The sequence below is a fragment of the Bufo gargarizans genome, chromosome 3 (genome assembly GCF_014858855.1).
Source record: "Bufo gargarizans isolate SCDJY-AF-19 chromosome 3, ASM1485885v1, whole genome shotgun sequence".
Classification (NCBI taxonomy): Eukaryota; Metazoa; Chordata; class Amphibia; order Anura; family Bufonidae; genus Bufo; species Bufo gargarizans.
In genome coordinates this window covers 375,178,999-375,197,656 of record NC_058082.1, presented here as the reverse complement: position 1 = coordinate 375,197,656, position 18,658 = coordinate 375,178,999, and the positions used below count along the sequence as shown (strand labels likewise).

Genomic DNA, 18,658 nt, shown 5'->3' with positions numbered 1-18,658 from the left:
GGCGGGGCAGACGACAGGAGACACCCTACCCTCCAGGTCTGAGTGTAACGCAGAGACAACCACCCCTTTTGTAAAATATGGACCGGATCAACAACATCATGCCCTCCAGGAAAACTTCTGTATAATGCATCAGCTTTGGAATTTTTTGCCCCCCGGACGATAGGTGATAACGAAATTAAACCTGGTAAAAAACAAAGACCAGCTGGCTTGTCTAGGGGTAAGACGTTTAGCATACTCAAGGTATAACTGGTTTTTATGATCTGTAATCACCATGACGGGATGAGCTGCCCCCCTCCAAAAAGTGACGCCATTCCTCAAATGCTAATTTAATAGCTAAAAGTTCCCTGTTGGCTATATTATAATTTTGTTCAGCTGCCGACAATTTCTTAGAAAAGAAAGCACAAGGATGCCATTTACTAGGAGACGGAACCTGAAACAGTACAGCCTCTACCTCTGACGCATCAACTTGTGCAAGGTTGAGAAACATCCGGCTGAACCAGTATGGGTGCCGAGGTGAACCTCGATGAATAGTTCTGAATACATTTTTGATAGAAATTGGCAAAACCCCAAAAACGCTGCGTGCTTTCAGGTTCTCCAGAAGATCCCATTCAAGAATGGCACGGCCCTTCTAAGGACCCATACGGAATCCCAAAGCCGATAGCAGGAATTGTATCTCCTATACGGCGAATACACATTTCTCCAATTTAACATATAACTTATTCGTCCGTAAAATCTGGAACGCCTACCTGACATGTACTTTGCGCGTCTCCAGATCGGGTGAATAGATCAAAATATCATCAATATATATTACAACAAATCTGTCGATAAGATGACAAAAAATATTGTTAACAAAGTGAAGAAAGACAGCAGGAGCATTGATCAGGCCAAAAAGGCATGACCAGGTTTTCATAATGCCCCTCAGGAGTATTAAACGCAGTCTTCCACTCATCCCCCTCTTTAATGCGAATCAGATTCTAGGCTCACCTCAAATCCACCTTGGAAAACCGTTTCGCACCAGCAATCTGATTAAACAGGTCGGGAATGAGAGGGAGAGGATAGGTGTCTTGAAAAGTTATCTGATTTGGTTTACGGAAATCTAGGCAAGGACGCAGGCCCCCCATCTTTCTTCTTCACAAAGAAAAACCCTACAGCCACGGGTGAAGTAGAGGGTTTGATATGTTCTTTAGCCATACTCTTAGAAATATAATCCTTCATGGCTTGTCTTTCAGGGCCAGAAAGATTACATAACCTGGTCTTAGGTAAATTTGCTCCAGGGAGCAGGTTAACCGGGCAATCATACGGACGATGGGGTCGTAACTCTTGACATCCCTTCTCAGAGAAAACATCTTCAAAATCATTCACAAATTTTGGTAAGGTTGTAATGGAAGTGGCTGAGCAACTGCTACTTAAGCAGTTGTCCCTACAATGTTCACTCCACTCCATTATCTCCCTAGCCTGCTAATCAACAACATGATTATGCGCCACCAACCAGGGAAGACCAAATACCATAGGAGTAGGAAGTCCTTCCAGGACATAGAAACAAATAACCTTATTATGGAGGGCCTACTCCCTAAGATGTATGTCATGTACAATGTGTGTCTGATTCCCCTGAGTAAGAGGAGCAGAGTAAATAGCAAATATGGGATAGATCTAAACAACGGACTAAAAGAAAAACCCAAAGTCCGAGCAAATTGGGTATCCACCAAATTGACCACCGCCCCACTGTCTAAGAAAACTGAAATCTTCTCAGTTTTATTACCTGAAACTACAGTAGCTGGCAAAACAAACTGAGACGTTTGTATGGAGGAAATTTATACGCGCAGGTTGTCATCCTCCGCACAACCTGGGGTGAGTAGTTTTCCGACGGTTGTTTCTTTTTCTTAGGTACCGATGGACAAACACCAATTAAATGACCCCTCTGACCAAAGAAAAAAAAAAAAACCAGATTTACGACGAGCCCCAGGAGGACCATCCTGACGAGTGGCTCCCCCTAGTTGCATAGGTTCATCTGCGTCAGAACAAGCTGACTCCTGGTTGAGAGCAGTCGGTGGGGGACAAGAACTCCTCAGCCTATCCCTAAGGTGTCTATCAATTCTTATAGATAGTGACATAGCGACCTCAAGGGATATAGGAGTCTCATACAGCGCGAGCGCATCATTTACCTTTTCTGACAACCCTTTGCAAAACTGACTCGTGAGAGCCGGGTCATTCCACTTAGTATCAGGGGCCCACCTTCGAAATTCAGAACAATAAACTTCTGCTGACTGATCTCCCTGCTGAAGCCGCTGTAATCTGGACTCAGCTAGAGAGACTCGGTCAGGGTCATCGTATATGAGACCAAGGGCCTCAAAAAAACCATCTACCGACCGGAGGGCCTGGGTACCAGCTGGCAGTGAAAAAGACCAGGATTAAGGATCCCTTTGAAGAAGGGAGATAACAATCCCCACCCACTGTTCCTCATTACTAGAGATGGCCTTGCAGTTTGGTCGTTTCACGGCGAACTTTGCATGTTCGCAATTCGTCATATTCTTTTGCATTGCGCCAAACTTTGACCCATGACACATCCATCAGGTGGGACAGGACAGCCAATTGAGATGTTTAAGCACATGGACACACCCCCACCCTATAACGGAATCCGATCTGGCAGCCATTTTACATTCTGTGTTTTGCCAGTGTAGGGAGAGGTTGCTTTGTGGAGCAGGGACAAGCTGGTAGGGACACCGAACGCTAGCTAAAAGGGCCACAAAAGTCCTTTTAAGGTGTGCTATTGATAGGTGTGATATACTGAGGGGTGTGAAATACTTATAATATACTTTCTAACATAGAAAGTATACTATAGTGAATTTGTATTGTGCAGCAGTTGTGTGCGGTTCTGCTGTGATACCGCAGCTATATAGAGGGACAAGAGCTATTGGAACAACTATTTGCAATGGGTGTGATATACCTGTTGCCACCCAAAAAACTGATTGAGGGGTGTGATATACCTGCTTCAAACACAATACTGATTGAGGGCTGCGATATACCTGTTGCCTCAAATAAACAGGGTGGTGTGATATAACTGTTGTAGCTGTTGTAGCAAAAAAATAATTGAGGGCTGCGATATACCTGCTTCCACAAAATACTGATTAAGGGGTTCGATATACCTGTTTCTACCAAATATTAAGGCATGCGATATACCCGCTTTCACAAAGTATTGATTAAGGGGTTTGATATTCCTGCTTCCACAAAATACTGATTGAGGCTTGTGAGATACCTGCTTCCACAAAATACTGATTAAGGGGTTTGATATACCTGTTTCCACCAAATATTGATTGAGGCCTGCAATATACCTGCTTCCACAAATACTGCTCTTCTCTAGGGACTTAGCACAGGGTTATTTTGAAAATGACAGGCAGAGGAAGAGGCAGGCCATTCTGCAAGGGTGGTAGGGGTCGGGTAGGTGCACCAGGCTGGAGCGCAAGTGGGAAGTTGGAGAAGACGTGTGTGAATACTTCAAATGACGCACCAGCCTTCCGCTTCTGCACCCTCCTCATCCTTTGTATCTGCACCCTCCTCACTCTCTGCTGGGTGCTCCCCCAAAGACACCACCACCACAGCCCCCCCCCCCCTCGAGTCAGAGGAATTATTTTCTCATCTATTCCTAGAGCATACCGATGTTCAGCCATTCTTGACATCGGATGAAGAAGAGGAGGTAGCAACAGCGGCCACCCAGCGGTCTGACAGTACCCAGATCAGCCCAAGGAGGGTGGTCCCCGCTGTTGCTGCCTACTCCGAGATCTGAAATGTCAGTGGTGGTGAAGATGATGATGATGACGTTTCGATGGACGTCACGTGGGTGCCCACAAGAGAGGAAGAGGAGGGGAGTTCAGAGGGAGAGACGGAGCAGCAGAGAGGGAGGAGAAGCAGACAGAGCTCGCAGGGCATAGGAGGCAAAAAGCAGACTGCAAATGTATCTGGAGCGAGCCATCCATGGTCACTTCTGGCACTTCAAGGACGCTGGCACATGGCTCCGCAGTGTGTGCTTTTTCTAACGTGTTAGCTGCTGATAATAGTGCTGCCATCTGCAGCCTATGCTGTCAACGCATAAGTTGCGGTAATCCCAACACTCACCTAGGGACGACCACCTTAAGAAGGCACCTGCCCTCCCATCACTGAGCCCAGTGGGAGCAACAGCGTCAGAACCCACATCAGTGGGAGCAACAGCGTCAGAACCCACAAAGCCACACTACCGGCGCTACACGTCATGCCTCCTCTTCTCCTCTCCTCCCATTTGTCCTCCACTCCACCTTCCACCAAGCCATCGTCGCGTTCATCTGGCAGAAGGCAGGCTTCCGTAGCCCAAATGTAAGAGCGTAAAAAGTTAATGACCCCGGATAACCCTCTTGCCCAACGGCTGACCGCTGGATTGTCAGAAGTGCTAACCCGCCAACTACTGCCGTATAAACTGGTGGACTCGGAGGTCTTTAGAAAATGTGTGGCCATTGGCACATCATTCCTGGAAGAAAATATCTCTCCCAGAAGGGCATCCCAGAATTATATGGCCACGTTTAGCGGCAAGTAAATATATCTCTGGCACAGTGTCAGTGTCAAGATACATCTGACCACAGACATGTGGTCTAGCAAACACGGGCAGGGAAGGTACATAACTTTTACTGCCCACTGGGTGAACCTTCTGATGGCTGTCATGCATGTAACTAGTGGCTCACGTGTGGATTTGGCGTTACCGCCAGGGATTTCATGCAGGCCTGCCTCTTCTTTTCCTCCTCCTACTCCATGCTCCATCTCCTCCTCGCCTGACTCCTCCTTTTCCACTGCTATCGCCTCTTCTGCTGCGCCCCTCAGAACCTATTTGATGTGCCAGGTGAGATGTTGCCATGTCATGCTGTGCCTGGAAGCCAAGAGCCATACCTGTCTTGCTCTCCATTCAACTATGCACTAATAGGCTGATCAGCGGCTAACCCCGCTCAATTTGACAGTTTGTAAAGTGGTGTGTGACAACGGTGCCAAACTGCTGAGTGCGCTGAAACAGGGCAAAATGACACACGTGCCTTGCATTGCACATGTTCTGAACTTAGTCATGCAGCGATTTGTTGCCAACTACCCCGGGGTCCAGGACGTCTTGCGGCAGGCCAGGAAAATCTCCAGCCATTTTAGAAGATCTTACACAGCCATGGCTCGCCTTGCTGACGTTCAGCGGCGATACAACATGCCCATCAGACATCTGTGACAAACAGACGCGCTGGAACTCCACCTTGTATATGCTTGATAGGCTGCTCCAGCAGCAACGTACCGTTAACGACTACTTGTACGAACTCTGCAGCAGGAAAGGTTCTGGGGAGCTTGGTTTCTTTTCACCAAGCCAGTGGCTGCTCATGTGCAACACATGCAGACTTCTGCAGTCATTTGATGAGATCACCAAACTAGTCAGTCGCAGCCAGGGCGCAATCAGTGACATCGTACCTTACACCTTCTATCTGGAGTGTGCATTGCGTTGTGTTATTGATCAAGCCATCGAGGAGCAGGAGCTAGAAGATGAGGAAATCCCAATGCTGAAGGAATTCCCAGGGGAATTTCTCCATCTGAGACAAGTTAGCAGGAGTCTGAAGAGGAGTCAGAGGAGACTGGTGGCTGGGGGGAGGAGTGAGGAGGAGCAAGAAGAGCAGGCTTTGAGGGAGAATTTAAACTTTTCGGGGATCCCTGGTGTTGTCAGTGGCTGGGCGAGGAGAACGAGGACGACATTCTCCTAGGCGATGAGCAGGAGCCAGGGCACTCCACCGCTTTCAATTTAGTGCAAATTGGGGTCTTCATGCTCCAGTGTTTGAAGAGGGACCCTCGTATAAAAAACATAAAGGTTTTTCAGGTTCGCCTGCCATTAAAGTCAATGGGGCCTGCCACAAACGCACGGTTCACGAACATTTGATTGCAAACGCGCGTTCGCGAACCATCCCGGCCGATGTTCGTCCATCACTACTCATTACCCGAGGAATTTGGGCGCAGCCTGAAATACAATTTACAGGCTTCACTAAACACCACAAATTTGTCTCTTCCTCAAGAAAATCTGTCAGGGAGAGAAACCCTGAAAGAAGCCCTAGGTAGCGAGTAGGGCGGTGTGAGCACTAGTCCTCACCACTGACACCTAGGGTAACAACAGGGAAAGGACAAACAATATAAACACAACATATAACACGGAAGGGAGACAACAAATAGTTGGAAACAAGCCGGAGAGAACTAAAGATCCAACCGAACTGGTTCCAACAGCGCCAGCAGGCTCCACAGGTACACCACCTGAGGTCAGAATAGATAGCTTGGAAGGAAGGTCTATATCTGGCAACAAGGAAAGCAAAAAGGGAGAATATATAGTAGCTGGGGGTGGCTGACAGAGAACAGCTGAAAGGACAAAAAGGATCGCAAACCTAAGCAGGAAAACCTAGATCGGAATCCATTCCCACCACTAGGTCATATAGTGATCTCTTGAAACCGAGTATGTAGCCACCAGCTGCGATCTTCTGACCCCAGGCATAACAGGGTCAGTGATAGGTCGTGACACCCTAATGACAGTATCCTATGATGATAGACATGATCTGTACACCATAACATAATGGAGTGACAGCGGTACACCGATAGTTTTAATGGATCACAATTGCATTTTCATTTTTTTTCCATAAATCTCTTTTTATTGAAAGTATTGTCCACAGAATGCAATTGAAAATGTCAACAACAAATGAACCGCACGCAGGTGGCCTATGAACCATAGACTATAAAAACACTATTCTCTAATTGTTGCAATAAGCCCACGAATGCATCATCATGCCCACTTAAGTGTCCTGATATTTGTGAATGATTAGGGCTACATATATGGAACCTAAATTCTACTTAGAGATAAAAGTGCTCTCAATAGATTCAAAATAAAATAAATACATGAATAACATAAAAATAACAAAATAATGACATAAAAATAATATTGCTGCTGGAGCCCCGGGGGGGGACGAGGTTGTACAACTGACACACTTCGGTTCAAGAGTGTTGTGACTTGTTTAATGATTATTTGGTACCATGTATAAAAAAAATGCTGTTGTAGAGATAGTAACAGGTACATCTAGAAAAACAACAAAAATCACATTTAGGGCCTCCATATCCGTAAAAACTGTTTGTGTCTGCGGTCGATCCAGGAGGTAAGTTCCTCAAGCCTGCAAATCTGATCAACCCTATTTAACCATTCCCGTTGAGAAGGGGGGAGGGACTCAACCAATGTAAAGGTATTGAAAATTTGGCTGCAAGAATAAGGAAAGTGGACAATGCCGTTTTGTTAGGGCTGAAAGAGGTGGTGTCTTGCTATAACAATATTAGGTTTGGCGTTAAAGTCGGGGGTTCAGAACAGACCTTCCTGATTGTTTCCTCCAACCCTGTCCAGAAAGGCTTAATCTTTTCACAGAACCACCATATGTGTGATATTCTTCCTAAGTTAGATTGACATCTCCAGCAGACATTGGTATCCACCACTCCCCTTCACATACAAGTATGCTGGTGTCCTGTACCATCTAGACAATGTCTTATATGAATTTTCTTGCAGACAAATACATCTGGAAAAGCCATATGATCTGGAAAGGATCTGCTGGGCATCTGTGTCGGAAAAGGAGGTACGTAGTTCCACCTCCCAGTCTTTTAAGAAGGTTGGCATTTCTGTTGTCGCGTCATTTAGTATTAATTTGTAAATTTTGGACATTGCCCTCGGCAAGGGTCGAGCAGAGAACAGTGCTTTCTCAAACTCTGTGATTTTTCTACTATTTGAGCTACTTAAAATATCTTTTTGGCAAATGTGATGAAAATACAAGTATTACAAAAAATGCAGAGGGGACCCAATAAGTTTCTGTGAGAGTGAGTTGTGTGATGGGATTTTACCCCTTCAAGGAGGACTAATATAGGGCACAATTGTAACTGTTCCCATAAATTCATAGCATGTGCCGGAGGTGGGAGACTCCCAAATATATATGGCAAGTAATATGCAGGTGTTTGAGGCGAGGGGAAGGGCGCTATTGCTGGATGGTTCCAGAGCCCATGCCAGGATAATAAGAGACCCTTAGACAGAACATTAATGTTACCAACTGAATATTGAAGCCTAGTGTTAGACCACATTAGAGGCATAAGTGAGCGATCTAATCTGTCTCTCTCTAATAACGCAGACAAGGAGATGCTCACATATTTGTTAATGTTTAAACAACGTTGTAGTTGTAAAGCGGTGTAATATGATTTTATATCTGGTAGGCCAATCCCTCCTCGCTGCGTTGGTAAAGAAAGCTCAGTCTAGAATGTGAGAAATTTGGAGAATAACCACCTGACTTTCTGAAAAAAGGAAGCTGGAAGATGTATAGGGGCGACTTGCATCAGGTATAGGCATTTAGGTAGTATATAAGTAGAGAGATAGTGTTTTCTCCCTATTCATTAGAGAAAGGGTATTCTATCTCTAGATAATTGTATGTGTACTTGGTTAAGCAAGGGATGGTAATTCAGGTCAAAAACCTTAGAAAGATCATTAGGTAGCTTCATTCCCAGATATGTTATAGAGGTAGTTTTCCAGGCAAAGGGAGTAAAAGCTTTCAGGTTCTCCTTTTCTTCTGTTCCTAGAGTAATATTAAGAACTTCAGATTTCCCCAGATGTATCTTAAAATTGGATAACTGTCCAAAATCTTGAAATAGGGATAACACATGTGGGAATGCGTGTGCTGGGTTGGTAAGGAATATTAAAAGGTCATCCGCATACGCGGCTGCAGTATGTATACCCGAGGGAGCATGTAATCCACAGATATGTGGGTGTTGTCTGTCTTATTGCTTGGATCAATGTTTCCATACACATAACAAATAGGCTGGGCGAAAGGGGACATCCCTATCGCATGCGCTATTAAAAGTTGGTAAAAGTGAGTTGTTAACCTTGACCCTTGCTGATGGAGATGTATATAGCGAAAAATTAGCATTGAGAAAAGGTAAGGGGAAACCAAACTTAAGCAGGGTCTCCTTCATAAAAATCCAGTCTATTCTATCAAATCCTTCTCGGCATCCGTGCCGAGAAGAACCATAGGAATTTTGTTGGATTTGGCTAAATGTATGTAGTTTAAAACTCTATTAGCGTTGTCTTTGGCTTTACTGGATGGGATAAAGCCTGTCTGTTCCTTATGTATCAAAGGAGGAAGAAATACCTGTATGCGTCTAGTCAGTATTTTTGCCCACAGCTTGACATCACCGTTAAGAGAAATGGGGCGGTAGCTACCACATAGCTCCAAGTCCTTGCCTTCCTTTGGCAAGATGGCAATGTGTGCCTCCAATGCCTGTCTAGGGAGCTCTCCACCCTTCAGTAACACCTGACAAAGGGATTGAAAATAAGGTAACAGAATATTTTGGAGTTTCTTGTAATAGCTTATGGGAAGACCGTCAGGACCGTAGGCTTTTCCCTACAGGTGTCGATGATAAAGCTTGTTGGATTTCCGGCATAGAAGTTGGTGCTAATAGTTGAGAGGCTTCCCCAAGGGAAAGAGCAGGAAGCAGGAAGATGTAGATATCCCCTGCTCGCTCCTCTTTCTCCCCCAAACTCTCCGCTGTGTTTAAGTTGTATAATTGTTCATAGAAATTGGCAAATTGAGAAGCTATTTCTTCAGTTTAATGCAACAAAGAGTTTGTGGAAGAGCGTATAGAGGCAATGTGAGAGAGGGCAGAAGTGCCCTTAAGCAGGGCAGTAATCATCTTCCTCCCCTTTATCCCCATGAGCATATATGCGCTGTCTTGAGTACATTAGGTTTTTCACAAATTTTACCCCCAGTAATTTTTTTTAGCTGGCTTCTTAAGTGAGATAGCTCCGTGAGTTGTGAGACTGCTAGAGAACGTTTATGTACTTTCTCTAAGGCTGAGATCTGGCCTAGCAGAGAGTCAACCTCTTTTGAGCTCTTTTCTTTACAGATGTTCCTATAGCTATGAACTCTCCTCTGATGTAGGCCTTATTCCCATATCACAGGGAATGGGACATCAGAAGTTATATTAGTGAGAAGGTAGAAAGTTTCTCACCTAATGCTGAAATTGTGGTATCATCTTGTAAAAGGGTTTCGTTGAGTCTCCAGGACCAAGCTTTCCGGCCAGGAGATGGAAGCTGTAGAGTGACATGAATGGGAGCATGATCTGAGACTGAGATTGACTCTATACCAGCCGACCTCACCCCAGCTAACTGTGCCTGAGAAATTAAAAGATAATACACTGGTATGAGTGGTGCACCTGTGGAAAAAAAAAAAGTAAGTAATCTTTAGCATCTGGATGAATGTCTACTAAGTGGAGACTCTCTAAAGAAGCCTTCAGAGTACGTAAACCTGTGAATGAAACAGCATAACGAGAGGATGATAAATCTAATAACGGATTAGGAGTGTCATTGAAGTTTCCTCCCAACAAAATTATACCTTCCGCAAACAAATGCAGTTGTTGGATAATGTTAGTTAGCCATTTCACCTGGCCCCGATTTGGGGTATTACACATTTGCTAAGGTAATGGGAATGTCGTCCAACTTCCCTTTTACAAATATAAATCTGCCTTCTGGATCAGATTTGGATCGGGGACAAGTGAAGGCCAAACCTTTTTTTAAAGCGATACTAACACCCCTTGATGACTGAGAACCATTACAGCTGTGAAGCCATTGGTCGAAAGGCGAGTATAGGAGTTTGGGAATTTTGGAGTTTTAAAGTGTGTCTCCTGTAAGAAGAATATAGAGGGTGAGCTCTTGCGTATCAAAGGAAAAAACCTGAGATCTCTTTTGAGGTACATTGAACCCCTTCACATTGAAGGGGTAGACCGTGTGTCTTGTCATGTCACAAATTGGAGAAGGGTAGGTCCCCCATAGATAGTGTGTCCCCTCGTCTCACCCACGGGCCCCAGCAAGCAAACTAAATAAAACTTAACATAATTGAAAGATTGCATTAATAAGTACAAAGGAGGTAATATTTTGAAGAGCTCAAGTCGGGCTGATTCCACCGGATTGGGCTCGTCTAATGCGAAAGGACAGTCAGGGTGGAGTTGGTGCAAATGTGACACCATTACTTAATACTGCCCCACATAAGCAGGCAGACCTGTCTAGCATAATACCCAGAGCAGGGCATCAGCATTGAGATGACCAATAAATTGTACGCTGTGGAGTCTTATAGTAGAGCAACAACAAGGATTGAGTAGGGAAAAGGGACCTCAACATAGATTTTGGACCCACCAAGTGGCTACAGAAACATATGGCGTCAAATTGTTTCTTAAATTCCGAACCAGAAAGTATATCCCACTTATTATGGATCCGGCAGTGCAGGCAGAAGCGGTAGATCATTCTCCATCTGGACCGGCATCCAAGAAAGAACTTGTACTGGTGGGATTTCCAGTTTAGACCAAGCAGCCTGTAGGTCTTCTGGTGTACGGATGACCAATTGCTTGTTGTTTTTCAGGATCACAATCCTAAAAGGGGAAAACCACCTATATATTAGGCAATGAGCTCTCAGGTGTTCCAGTGAGGGCTTAATGGTTCTTCTTTTGGCTAAGGTGGTAGGAGAGAGGTCCTGATATAAATGCACTGTAGCAGACTCTAGCAGGATGTCCCCTTTCTCTCGTGCTTGACGTAGGTTTGCAGAAGTGTCTGCAAAGTTCAGCAATTTAGATATTACATCCCTCGGAGGTTCAGCCGGACCCAGTTTTGGACGTAGGGCTCTGTGGAAACGCTCAATCGTTATGTTTGAGACTTGCTCCTGGCCCAATATTATAGAGAAAATGGTGGCAGCTACCTGATGAAGATCCTCTGCAGCATGCTTTTCCGGTATGCTTTTATAACGCAGTTTATTCCTGCGATTGTGATTTTCTAAGTCCTCTAACTGGTTAAAGGCAGCATTAAGCTGGCGCTACTGTTCCGCTACTTGGATCTCACCGAATCGCTGAAGGTAAGTATCGCAGTTTCCTGGTCTTCTAGTGTATCCACGCGGCCTCCCAAATGACAGAGGTCCGCCCTGATATCCTTTTAGTTCTTTCATAATTGGCAGCATGGCCTGCAAAATGGTTTGCTTTAAAAAAGCACAAGTGATGGGCTCTGAATCTTTCACCCCTCCTGCTGCGCTGTTTGTGTCTGATTCCTCTGCTGCATCCAAGTCTAGTGTATCAGCAGCCGGTGCCATCTTGGTCACCACAGCTCCGGCAGCAAGATCCTTGTTTTTTTTAGAAACTTCTCCATCTCCGCCTGCTGTTTCAGGGGTCTGGGGGTACTCCTTACTTCTATCCCTGTTGATTTTCCCCATGGTAAAGCTGCTGATAGCTGATAAAAAGCCAAGTAAGTGCCAAGTGGGAGAGGAGCTCCAGACTACACTTCCTTCTCCATGTACGCGCAGGCTCCACCCAAATTGTATTTTCTTTTAGCATAAATAGTAAAAGTGACGTTTTTACTAAGACCCTGTACAAGAACTATTTCTTGGCTTATCAACCCTGTATCAACAGTAACGGTGGATTTAGACAAACCAATAACAGTCTAGATTATCAGGAACAACCATTCCTGTGAACGTAGGTTACCGATAATCTGGCCAGCTAAATGTGCCACAGATTACCCGATAAATGTGCAAAAAAGTCGTTCATTGGGTGATCTCATCGTTCATGCAGGCACACCAATTCTCATTTCTGGAGAGCAGATTGTGCGGTCTAAACAGCGATCTGCTGCCCAGAAACAATGATTCTGTATGGGGACGAGGGACCACTATAGCAATGAGGACAATCATACTATGAAGGAGATTGCTGCATGTAAATACAATGGTCTCCTTCAGTGAGTGAGCAGCCGATTCGATTTACCAATACCAATCTAAGCTTTATGGTCTGAAAGAGTAACATGACAGAGCTTTACTTGCTAATTTCATTCAGGCTACAAAAATGAATTTGAAGTAAAATATAACTTGAAAGCCTGAGTTTAAGGGCCCATGCAGGTGCATTTCAGCCCATAATACTTTGCCTATTATGGAACCGTATTTTGCAGCATATTGCACCATACACCATATTTCCATGTTATACACCATATTTGCATGACGCCATAGTTCCATGTGAGATACCATATATCTGATAAAGTGCTCAGTGAAAACACTGCTTCTAGAACAAAACTGTGTGCATGGCGAGGTTGGCAGAGATTAAAATGTTTGGCCAGTTTAAGACTACTTGGATTGTCTGAACACTAACATTTTTTAAAACTACTGTTGCGTAATCGGCTAAATCTTGCCATTCCCCGGCTGCTTCCGATACAATGCAATTGCTGGGTCCTCTCTGGTATCCAATTTCTGGTCCCATCACATAGGAAATGTCACTATGTTAGGGCAGAGTATCCATTATTTTATTGCTTTACAACAAAATTTTTATTTATTTTTTTCATTCAGTGGCTGGTCAACCAGTGTATCACTTCTTAATATGGTGTAGTTTTCATAAAAGCACAGCTGGTCAGATGCAGTGCAACCTGGGAGCTGCGAGGCGGGATTCATTAGCTGTGTGCTAACCAGCCCACCCCTGCTGATCAAAAGCTTTCTCCCACATTTCTTTTTAACTTCATCATAACTATACACTTTGTATTGTATATGTAGTGTCCCACTAGGTAGGGGTGGGCACTACACAAGGGTCAATTGGGTCACGTGTTACTCCTACTCCTAAGGGACAGTGGTATTATGTTTATCCATGCATTCTAATCAGTGGTGTATCTTGGTTTTGTGCTGCCCTAGGCGAGACTAAACTCGGGCACCCCCCTAATATAAATTTGACCCACCCCTTCCTGTCAAGGCCAAACCCCTTTCTCTCTAAACCCCACCCCTTCCTATGTGCCATCCACAGATCCCCCCTAAAGAGTGCCATCCACGGATCCCCCTCCCCTAAATAGTGCCATCCACGGATCCCCCTCCCCTAAACGGTGCCATCCACAGATCCCCCCCTCCTCCCCTAAACGGTGCCATCCACAGATCCCCCCCCTCCTCCCCTAAACGGTGCCATCCATAGATCCCCCCCTCCTCCCCTAAACGGTGTCATCCACAGATCCCCCCCTCCTCCCCTAAACGGTGCCCCAATCCCCCACAAGATCCCCCCTCCTCCCCTAAACTGTGCCATCCACAGATCCCCCCCTCCTCCCCTAAACGGTGCCATCCACAGATCCCCCCCCTCCCCTAAACGGTGCCATCCACAGATTCCCCCCCCTCCCCTAACGGTGCCATCCACAGATTCCCCCCCCTCCCCTAAACGGTGCCATCCACAGATCCCCCCCTCCCCTAAACGGTGCCATCCACAGATTCCCCCCCATCCCCTAAACGGTGCCATCCACAGATTCCCCCCTCCTCTAACGGTGCCATCCACAGATTCCCCCCCTCCCCTAAACGGTGCCATCCACAGATTCCCCCCTCCCCTAAACGGTGCCATCCACAGATCCCCCCTCCCTAAACGGTGCCATCCACAGATCCCCCCTCCCCTAAACGGTGCCATCCACAGATTCCCCCCCTCCCCTAAACGGTGCCATCCACAGATTCCCCCCCTCCCCTAAACAGTGCCATCCACAGATTCCCCCCCTCCCCTAAACAGTGCCATCCACAGATTCCCCCCCCTCCCCTAAACAGTGCCATCCACAGATTCCCCCCTCCCCTAAACGGTGCCATCCACAGATTCCCCCCCTCCCCTAAACGGTGCCATCCACAGATTCCCCCCCCCCCCCTAAACGGTGCCATCCACAGATCCCCCCCCCTCCCCTAAACAGTGCCATCCACAGATTCCCCCCCTCCCCTAAACGGTGCCATCCACAGATTCCTCCTCCCCCTGACGCTCACAGGAAAACATTTAAAAACAAATCAGTAACCTAAACTTTATTCATTAGTGATGTCTTTACTGTATACCTTACTCTGTCTTTCAGCTTCGGTAACAGCAGGCAGTGCGGGTGGGCGGCGCTCACTCACTGACGTCACGCGCCTGCTCCTCCCACTAGGCGGCGCAGGCGCGTGACGTCAGTGAGTGAGCGCCGCCCGCCCGCACTGCCTGCTGTTACCGGAGCTGAAAGACAGAGTAAGGTATACAGTAAAGACATCACTAATGAATAAAGTTTAGGTTACTGATTCGTTTTTAAATGTTTTCCTGTGAGCGGCGGGGCCCTGTATATTCTAACCCCCAGGCAAGCGTCCCTGTCACCATGGAAACGCCTGGGGGTTAGAATATACCATCGGATTTGTGTTTTCACGCTCTCACTGAGAGCGTGAAAACTCAGATCAGATGGTATATTCTAACCCCCAGGCAAGCGTCCCCGTCACCATGGGAACGCCTGGGGGTTAGAATATACCATCGGATCTTCTGAATATACCGGAGGCAGATGAGACTGATGGGACAAGGGGCAAACAAGGCATTTTGCCGCCCCATTGGCAAGTGCCGCCCTAGGCAAATGCCTTGTTTGCCTCGTGATAGATACGCCCCTGATTCTAATGCATTGTCTATGCGCTTTTCCATGTGTTGTTTCCCCTGTTACATGCATAGAAGGCCTATTTGGGTGTAGTTAGGCATCCTAGACACTAGAGGGAGATAGGGAGCCCCTAGTATAAATGTTCAGGCCCAGACAGGGAGGGATCAGGTCATAGTCAGGAGTCTGTGAAGACAGAAGTGAGAAGGCACCAGCCAGAGATATGCTGAGGGCCTCCTCCTGACATGCAGCTAGATAGTCCAGGAGGCTAGTGGAGAAGTACAGCCTGCCTGGAGATCCTGAATCCAGTTAGCACAGAAGAAGTAACCCCAGTAGTAGGGATAGTCCTCCTGGGAGAAACCTGCAGCCACCTTCAAGCCCAGCAGTGCCAGTGCAACCAGCTCAGATAAGGTACTACAAAGTAGAGCACGGGTCAATACAGGAGAAAGATTAAATACCAAGGATTAAAGCCAGCATTTAGGCATCCGGGCCTTGGGATCCAGCCAGCCAGAATAGCTGTGCGGATAGTGCAGTCTGGTCTGCGAAGCATTAATTGTTTTTATCCTCCAAGTATCTTGCAAAATTATACCTGCCACATTGAGAAACAAGCCTGCTTGTGGCATATATGATATAAGGGACTGCATTACAATCTGTATGTACAAAGTTGGACTGTTGAAAGTAAAGCTACGTTTGGTTCACCATACCATCTGTGCATCTCCATTATTGCTACTGGAAACCGGTGTGCCACCGTTACAGGCACTGGCGTCACGATCCTTAAAGGGACCTTGCCCCAGGCACTCAAAACACCTGCAACATCCAGGGCACCTCATCCACCATCAGGCCTGGTCCCTACATACAGAGTGTGCCCCAGAGGAACTTGTGTCAGCCTCTCCTTCACTGCTGCATGCCTGCCCAGGGTTCTCTTCCAAACAGTGAGTAACCCTCGATTGCCCATAACCATGACCTTGCAGGTCTGGCGTGTTGCATATATTTATTTCATACAAATACACTTTTTCATAAATGAATTGCAGGATACTAAAATAGCAGAGGAAGTATGTGCCAGTTATAGCAACTTACCCGCTCCTCATAGTTATTTTTTTTCTGCAACATTTGCTGTAATGTTCTTAAAACTTTGATACAGAGCTTTTCTTCACTAGACATAAGATTTTTGGTGTGCTGAATAAGTCTGAAAAAAGTTAGAAAAAAGAACTAAAGTTTAAAAGTTCAAGCATTATAAAAGACACAATAATAAATCAATTCTGCTCCTGTTCCACCAAACATATATTGCCTATGTGAACTAGTTATGATACATGCTATTTCTGTTGCTAAATCTAGTCCAGATTCTAAAATTCTTACTTGGAAATAAAGCCTCCACTCTCACATCGTGAACGAGGGTCAGTTCCTTCAGCAAAGAGTAATTCAGGGTGATGGAGAACATCTACAAGAACAGACTGTTCTGCTTCTACAAGAGGCTTCAGCTGTTGCTCTAGCACATTTATAATATCCTGAAAAGACACAGGTCAGTTATGTAGTTAATGCAAGACATTTGCTTCTCATGCAGAGTATAGTGTCTTAACGGGGTTGACTCATCTCAGACTTTTCTGGCATAGGATATGGCGTCAAAGTCAGATAGGTTTGGGTCCCTCGAAGCATAGTTCGCTGTGCGGGTCCCTGTCTTCACTTCTATGGGAGTTAAAAAATAGCCAAACGAGAATGCTCTGCAATTTTTGGAAGCCCCATAGAAGTGAATGGAGAGTATGCTGCGTATGTGCAATACCTCTTCATATACCTCTATGGGACTGCTGGAAATAGCTGAGCCAGCACTTGGCTATTTTTGGAATTCCCATAGCATGAATGGAGGGAGGCCCTGCTTGTGCGGTGTGCTCTACTTCACTTTGGGGGGCCATCCTAGAGATATGCCATGAAAGTCTGAGATGAGACAACCCCTTTAAACACCTGCTCACACACACATTTATGTAAATTTAAGAAGTAAGTTATGAACTCATAGAGTACTACTTATTCCACTAGATAACAATGTTCTTACAGTAATTTACTATGCTTGTTTGTTTGACAAAAGGAGTATTAAAAAGGTTGTCTCACTTCAGAAAATGTTATTATCATGTATACACAATTAATACAAGGAACTTACTAATCTATTGTGATTGTCCATACTACCTCCTTTTTCTGGTTTCATTCATTTTTCCATCACATTATATACTGCTCATTTCCATAGTTATGACCACCCTGCAATCCATCAGCGGTGGCCGTGCTTGCACACTGTAGAAAAAAGGATCAGCCTATGCGCACTCCTATGGTCTCGGCCACCAGAGAGGACGGTGCCTTTTGCTTTAAAGTGCAAGCACGACTGCTGGATTGTAGAATGGTCATAACCCATGGATACGAATAGTGTATAATGCTATGGAAAAATATATCAAGCAAGGAAAGGATGCAATATGGGAAACAATAATACAATAATAAGTGCCTTGTATTAACTTTCTCTATATAATAAATGCTATTTGCTGAAGTGAGACAACCCCTTTAATGATTGAAAATAAACCACGATGGAAAAAGGTACCAGCTACCTGTATTTTCATTTTGTATTTTGCGTATATGCCCTTTAAAGATTAAAGTATAACTGTAATTTTAGTTTATTTTTTTTATATTGTGTGGGGACAGGGACGCTTTTGATTTTTGTAGTATACTTTCTTAGGGAAAGATATTTCTTTGTACTAGAAAACAGGGTGTAAAGAGTCTTCTTAGCAAAGCTGATTGTTGGAAAGTAAGAAAGACTGTCTTCAGTCCTACAGAGCACTCCTGGATGCAACATGTAGAGCCTTCCAGCCAGCCTCTTGTCAGTGTCTATGTACAGGTGCCCCAAATATCACTGCCCAACACCCTGCCTTCCTGACTTGTTTTACATAGGTGTGTTCAGCACTTATTAGAACCGAATACTGAAGACAGGCTCTCTTTAGCAACACTTCGTTACAGCTTTGCTAAGAAGACTCTTTACACCCTATTTTCTAGTGAAAAACACCCTTCCTTATAAAGTAAATTACAAAAATGTTAAACATCTCTGTTCCTACACTATATTAATAATAAACTGAAACTACAGTTACACTTTGAAGCTGGGGCTACCAAGTGACACAAATATCACGATGTCGTCCTGCAACATGTTTTTTTGCCCGCAGATTGCAAGTCTTACACAACTTTGCAGTC

General features: G+C 45.3%; 1 protein-coding gene across 2 annotated transcripts in view; it reads right to left on the bottom strand.

Annotated features, from left to right (window-relative positions):
* The window catches only part of ITPR3 (inositol 1,4,5-trisphosphate receptor type 3), a 498,562-nt gene that overhangs the window by 178,634 nt on the left and 301,270 nt on the right, over positions 1–18,658 (bottom strand). For both annotated transcript variants that reach the window (XM_044288135.1, XM_044288136.1), the window contains exons 36-37: positions 16,799–16,947; positions 16,520–16,628 (exon numbers count right to left, since the gene is read on the bottom strand). In XM_044288135.1, the coding sequence (XP_044144070.1) occupies positions 16,520–16,628; positions 16,799–16,947 (258 nt within the window). The remainder of the gene's footprint in view (positions 1–16,519; positions 16,629–16,798; positions 16,948–18,658) is intronic.